Source organism: Phyllostomus hastatus, unplaced genomic scaffold (assembly GCF_019186645.2).
Source record: "Phyllostomus hastatus isolate PE091 unplaced genomic scaffold, TTU_PhHast_1.1 phas_scaffold_114, whole genome shotgun sequence".
Classification (NCBI taxonomy): Eukaryota; Metazoa; Chordata; class Mammalia; order Chiroptera; family Phyllostomidae; genus Phyllostomus; species Phyllostomus hastatus.
Window position 1 is genome coordinate 5,191,786 of NW_025334006.1, and position 7,441 is coordinate 5,199,226.

Here is a 7,441-nt window from a genome sequence, read left to right on the forward strand (position 1 = left end):
GAGGGTAAAGGAAAACTAGAATATATAGTGAGATATACCTTTTTCTTGGCTAGGAAGATGCAGTATTGTAAAGACGTCACTCTTGTCTAATCTATAAACGTAATGAGATCACAATAAAGTTACCAGTATTAATTTTGGGACAACTAGGAAAGCTTATTTTAAATTCCATATAGAAATACCTATAATAAGGCAAAATAAGCCAATGCAATAAGGCAAAATACAATAAGCCAAGAAATTGGAAACATTTTTAAAACAAAACAAGGCACGTTGGGGGACTAAGTTTACCACATAACAAAATTTCTAGTTTTAAAGACGACAGCATTCAAGATTTCTGAGGCCTGGCCAGGCGGCTTGGTCAGTTGGAGCATCGTCCCCCACACAGAAAGGCTGTGGGTTTGATCTCCAGTTGGGGCGCGTACAGGAGGCAACCGGTTGATGTTTCTCTCACACCAGTGTTTCTTTGTCTCTCTCCCTTCCCCCTCTCTTGAAAATCAATAAACATATCCTTGGGTGAGGATAAAATAAATCAATATGTTTAAAAAAGGTTTTTGAGCTACCGTATGAATAGAGAGGTTAATGGAATGGAATAGAATTTGAAATTGCGCCTTGGAATTTAGTATATAATAATTGTGGCATTTCTAATCAGTAATAACAAATTATTTAATAATTTTGTTGGGACAAATGGCTAGACAGTTAATGGAAGTAGACTGGGTCTCACTTCTTCCTTCAAAATGAATTACTGATAGAAAAAAAATTTAATCGTAAAAAATAAAGCTTGAAAAGTGTTAAGAGAAATGTGAGAATTTCAAAACCCAGAAGCCATAGAAAAATGATAAAGTGATTACATAAAAACTAAATTTTTCTACATGAGAAAGATAAAAAGGTAAATGACAAACTGAGAAAAAAGCATGCAACCTACATGACATATTAAGCCAACCTCATAAATACACAGAGAGCACTTACAGATCAAGGAGAAAATCAGAAGGACAACCAATAGCAAAATAGCAAAAAATCATATCAGATAGTTTACATAAAAGGTCGATAAATACATCTGTTCATCACGTATATGTCTTTTTTGGAAAGATGTCTATTCAAGTCCTTAGCACGTTTTAATCTGGTTATTAGTTGCTACTGAGTTGTAGAAATTCCTCAAATTTTAAATTAACTCCTTATCAGAAAGATTTAAAAAAAATTTTATTTTAATCATTGTTCAAGTAACAGCTTTCTGTCCTTGACTCCCATTCCAGCCCACCCACCCATCCCTCCCCACCTCCCTCCCCTTTCTACCCCCCCAGAAAGATGGTTTGCAAGTTATTTTTTCCATCCCACAGGTTGCCTTTCACGGTATCATCTCCTTTGCTGCACAGAAGCATTTCCGTCTGATGTCGTCCCACCTGTTTGCTTTTGTCACCTCTGCTTTCGGTGTCATGTCCGCATCACTGCCAAGAAAAATGTCTTGAAGCTTTTCTCCTGCGTTTCCTCTTAGGAGTTTTATTGTTTCAGGCTTTATGTTTAAGTCCTTAATACATTTTGAATTGATGCTTTTGTAGGGTGTAAGACAAGGGTCTGATTTCGTTCTTTTGCACGTGAATATTCAATTTTCTCGACATTTGTTGAAGAGACTATCCTTTCCCCATTTGTGCTGTTGGCACTCTCATCAAAGGTCAGTTGAACATACATGCGTGGATTTGTTTCCGAGCTCTCTGCTCTGCTGACTGGTAGGTGTGTCTGCCTTTATGCCAGTACGATACTGTTTTGACTTCTGTAGCCATGCAATATATTCTGAAATCAGGGAATGTCATGCCTCCAGCTTCGTCCTTCCTTCTCAAGATTGATTTGGTTATTTGTAGCCTTTTGTGGTTCCATCTGAATTTTACCGTTGTTTTTCTGTTTTGGTAAAAAATGTCATTGGGGTTTTGATAGGGATTGCACTGTCAACATCACTGATCTTCAGTGAAATGGAAATCAACACTGCAGTGAGATACCATCTCAGACCTGTCAGGATGGCTCTTCTTAAAAACAAAACAAAACAAAGGACAAACGTTAGCAAGGATGTGAACAAATTAGAATTGAATTGAAATGTAAGTATGAATGGACAACAGTTTTCAAAGACTTCATACAAAAAAAATGTAAAATATTTTGAATATATGGGTAAAGTAAAAAATATTTTTGAAATCAATTTCACTTGTTTCTTTTTACCTTTTTAAATGTGGCTACCAGAGAATTTTAAATTATATATACAGGGTTGGCAAAAGTAGGTTTACAACTGTGAGAATGTGAAACACAGTTTATTCTTCTGTTATTATTTATTAACTATTGTATTATCTTCCGTACAAATAACTGTAAACCTACTTTTGCCCACCCCTGTATGGCTCACATTATATTTCGGTTGGAATGACTATTCTAATGCCAGGAGTCTTCTCATTAAAATCAGGGTTGGTACAGTAAGTTTACTAATAAGTGTGGACCCCGTCACTGCTAAGAACATACCAATATGGTGGACTTTTTCATCGATGACCTCACAGTGGTACGGCCACCGTGTTGGGCTCAGTGGACCAGAGGAAGATACGCCAAATAAATCGCGTGGCTCGCGAAGACGAGGCACCCACTTCCCTCGCTGACATTGCAATATAATCTGTGTAGTCCTCGGGAAAAACGAGTCACTGATGGAATCAGCTGGAAAGAGATTCAAACACAACCACAGTGTTAAGAAGCAAAACTCCAATTCTTATAATTTTTTATGTATTCCTTTTTTTCTCTAATATCATTCATTGTAAATATCTGTGAATATAATTATTTTATAATTCACAGCATTTTAAAAATAAAAGTACTAATCTTTTATTTTGTAACAGCTGATCTTCATAGTAGCTAAAAAACAGTTGTTGATCTCAAATAGAATTAATTTATGCTAAATTGTCACTGCTATTCCAAAAACATTTTGGATTTTGATAGGGATTGTATTAGTTTCTTGCAGCTTTTCTAGCAGGCTGTTTACCATTGAGTCCTCTTAAACTTAATCACACTGAGCTCTGGCCCGGTAGCTCAGTTGGTTGGAGCATCATTCCAGTGTGCTAAGGTTGCGGGTTTGATCCCCAATCAGGGCACATACGGGAATCAACTAATCAGTGAATAAATAGAGTGGGACAACAAATCAAACAGTCTCTCTCTCTCTCCCTCCCTTCCTCTCTCTCTCTAAAATCAGTTAAAAACCCCCACAAAACTTAATCACACTGAGGCAACTATGTGTCTAACAGATTAAATACACCCACTGATCACATTTCCTCACCACCTACTGGAATTAAAAGAACATTTTGATAATTATATTGATGATTTTGGAGTAGGGGCTTTTGTAGCTTAACCAGATATAAAAATAAAAAGCCACAAATGAATAGTGATAAAACAACATCAAAATAATTTCAAACAATGAAAACAATGTAAACAAAGTTAAGAAAAGATTACTATAACAGAGCCATAACACAAGGGAATATAAACAGACAAGCATATGAAACAATTCTCAATTTCTTTCGCAATCAAGGAAATGTTGGTAGTTAAAATAGTGAGTTTCCTTCTTTTTCCTAACAGACTGAAAAAGTTTTAAAAAGAAAAAAAAGGGGCAACAGGAAGTGTACCAAACAGTACTACAAGTTCTCTATGAGTATGATTATAGATCTGTGTGGGAACGCAAAGAAAAAATTCTAGAAGGACAAACACCAAATGGGGAATAGTGAGGTTATCTCAAAAGTGAGGATTTGCTTTGGGATGGCAGAGAAAAAGACAAAATAATAAAAAATAAATAAAGGTTTTATCCTCAATTTCAAAATATCTGTGATATGTGAATATTTAGAAGAAGTATTTTAGTGTGTATTTGAAAGTACAACTCTAAATGTATAAATTTAAAAAAATCAAGTCTACATCAAGATGTACACACACACACACACACACACATACACACATATATATACATCTGCAAATGAATGACTTCAAGAGAAGTCTTATATGGGCATACTTCATTTAAATAAAGATGCAGTTCCAAAACATTGTATCCATTACAACTCCAGTCATGCTGTAAACGCAGTTAATTTTTAAAAAATTTTATTTATCTTTAGCATTTTTTTTTATAGAGAGGGGAAGGGAAGGAGAAATGGAGAGAAACATCAATGTGTGGCTGGGTCTCACACATCCCCCACTGGGGATCTGGCCCACAACCCGGGCATGTGCCCTGACTGGGAATCTAACCAGCAACCTTTTGGTTTACAGGCCCGCGCTCAATCCACTGAGCTACACCAGCCAGGGCTGTAAATGCTTTTAAAGAGTTGCTTATTTAAAGAACTGTCAAGGTAAATTCTTATGTTAAGTCCTTTATCAAGTATTAACCATTTTCATTTAGTTTCCTTAAAAATTAGGTTCATCTAAAACAAACCTTAAGAGTTTTAACTCCAAAAGATTTTTATAAAAGTGAATACATTCCTCTCTCCTTATTCAGTAACAGAATAATTCCCTAAACTATGCAATCTGACTTTTTTCTAGTTTCCTCGTCTTGTTATTTTTCATCCACTCAAGGTAATATCACAAAGATACATGGATATAGAAACATATGTGTAAATTCAAACCTGCTAGAAGTGCGCACTGCTGGAGATCTTCACTTGCAAATTTCATGAAGGTGTCCTCATCCTACAAGAGAGTTTGAAAGTATTTCTCTTTTAAAAACCAACAACTTCCAAGTCCAGAATTTTTTTTACATCTAGGTTGCACTCAGAATTGAGTGCATGTGTTCACTATTTGATGAAAAAAATTACAGAATTATTATGGGCTCCTGGTCTCAAAGCACCCAATACTTCAAATATCCTGAAACCTGAAAGTTTTCATCTTTCATTCCTTTTCTTCACATTAATGACTGTAGGGAAGAAATAAAGTTTAAAGATTCTTGGTAAACTTGGCAAAAACCATTTAAATTAATAAAAATTAACAACAACAAAGAACAAGAAAGAAAAGAAACAAAGAAAGCCAGACTTACAAGGTTATACATCATTCTGGGGAGATTATTTTGGGACCTTATCTTACACACATGGTAATTGATACTATACTAAAGTGTGAAGAAAATATCTCACAAATATTACTAGAATCAGACAAAATATTTTTAAATACTGCATTTTGTTGTCCTTCCCCTTTTCTTCCTCCATTCCTTTGCTTTGTTACCTCAGAGCCACATCGAAACTATTACGGAGCTACACAGTAGGTTTAAAACACAGGGAGGTTCCAATATCATATACCATGATGAATACAGTAGAATCAGTACACATGAGAAAGTGGACAGGAATGATAAAAAACCCTAATAATGACTTAATACACACATTTTAATAAAACTCATAAGACTCCTACCCAACTTTCTTTCTCATAAAAATGCTATCACTATAGGGCACACCACACAGAGCAATATCTTGGCTTTCAATCAAATTATTTCCCAACTTCGCTGACCAGTGCTTTAAACATCTGATTGATTCTGACATCCAACTGACTGTATACTACTTTTCCTGGGAATCTCTGTAACACAAGTTTCATCTCAAATGAAGTAAGACGAGGTTGAGGAAAACGTACTGATTCATCTCCACTGATGGTTCCGTCGGAAGAGTCTTCCTCTTCTGAGTCTTCTAACGGCATCACTTCCGTGTTTGGCTCGAGATTTCTTTTATTATGTAGGCAGGCTGGAAAACAATGTTTAAGGAATTTACTGACAATCATCTTTTTAAATTTAAAGTGTTTACTACATTAAATGAGTGCCCAAAATATATTCGATAGTATTTAATTGACAACGGGCTTCTTTTAAAAATTAAGTTACTAGGAGATAGCTACATAAACATTCAATGTCAAAGATTTGAAAAATTTTTTCATTTCTATGAGACCAAATCGCAATAAAAGACAAATCAAGTAAATAATTTAATTGAAAAAGAATTAATAGGGTACACAGCCAAATCACGTACGCCCTGTATTTACAGTTAAATACCAGAGAACAATAGCAAGTTCAGAATCATCTCAACGCTTTAAAATGATCATGAATCCAAAAAAAAAAAATTGTAGCTCCTTATTCAGGAAGTTAAATGTAGCAATAGAGGAAATGTATTTTCTGCTAAATTTTCAATGGACCAACAGTTCAAATGCCTACAACAGACTTTTCATATTTTGATGAACACTCTGTAGATACTGTCTCTACAGTGTTCTAATAATCAGTTATATTCGTCCCACTGAAATCTCAGTAGCTCTCAGAAGGTTGCATTGGTGATGATTATTACCTCTCTGATGCAAGTATCCTCCCAAGTGTGTATTACTAAGACAATGAAATAATAGAAAGATTCTATTATTTTTGAGACCAAAGGATTTTACCAGTTCCCAGTCTATTTGTTCAGGCTCCTCTTTACAAAAAAGCATGTTTTGGAACAAGACTATACAGAAAAAGTCCAAGCTCCATAGCAAATAACTACAAATGCAACAGACAGGTCTGTCTTTTTAGGACCTTCAGAAATGAGAGACTGAAGTTTCAGCCCTGGGATCCCACAATTCCAAATTTGGGAAAGTGGATTGGCATAAACCTTGATTCTATTTCCTTACATGGGCATATGAGGTACACCAGTGTAAGACAGGACAAGGATCTTATTGTCTGGGTGGTTCTTACTAAATGCTATTCTTGCTAAATGTTAAAATATAGGTACAGTATCTGCAGACACAGCTGTAACCTGATGAGCCTAACTGGAACCCAACCAAATATGCTGAGCGAATCGCAAAGAAGAAATCAACATGTAATTAGCCAAATAGTGTATATAAGGATGGCTAAGCCTTCCTGTGGGGAGACAGAGCTTTGGATGTGAATTGCCTTTACTGGCTATAACTAATAAAACTACCTAACGACAACCACACCTCTTTTTTGAGGAGAACACCCCAACCAACCAACCCGTTGATTAGGGTAACGCCAACTGTGCTGACCTGAGCTTTTAGATGGGCTACACACTGATGTTCTAATGGGCACCCCGCGTGTATCTTCCACGGCTGAAGCAGAAGAGGCAAAAGCGGACGCCTCCACGCCCAGCTACGCCCGGCAGGTGTGCGGGTAGGCGCGATGACTTTCTGGGTGGGAAGGACGATTCAGCCACAATTCGTGTTGTCAAGGTGTTCCTCTCGCGCTCACGTCTGGTCACTGCAGTGTGGGTAGTTCATTTTCCCCGGCAGGTCTGTCCAGGTGCGCTCGTTCCCCGCACGGGGCGCCCCGCCTGTGATTTCCTTTCCTTCAGAATCGCACACACGTCACTGTCTGACCTCCCCCGGCCCCTCGTTCTTCCAGCGGGGCCATAGTAACCTTTCCCTTCCCGGATAATTAAGGTTCGCTTCAGCAGCCCCAGAACCACGCCCTTCACCAAGAAGCGAGGCCACTCGTTACCACGGCAACGGGACC

The 7,441-nt window shown here is 37.1% G+C and overlaps 1 protein-coding gene across 1 annotated transcript; it reads right to left on the bottom strand.

The window, feature by feature from the left end:
* Positions 1-1,392: 1,392 nt before the first annotated feature.
* LOC123829749 (cytosolic carboxypeptidase 3-like) lies at positions 1,393-7,100 on the bottom strand. The gene is made up of 5 exons (XM_045855634.1): positions 6,976-7,100; positions 5,596-5,702; positions 4,611-4,671; positions 2,491-2,676; positions 1,393-2,012 (listed from the first exon to the last, which is right to left on the bottom strand). Exons 2-5 carry the CDS (start codon positions 5,656-5,658, stop codon positions 1,999-2,001), a joined length of 324 nt encoding a protein of 107 aa, XP_045711590.1. The 5' UTR covers positions 5,659-5,702; positions 6,976-7,100; the 3' UTR covers positions 1,393-1,998.
* Between the last annotated feature and the right edge of the window lie 341 nt (positions 7,101-7,441).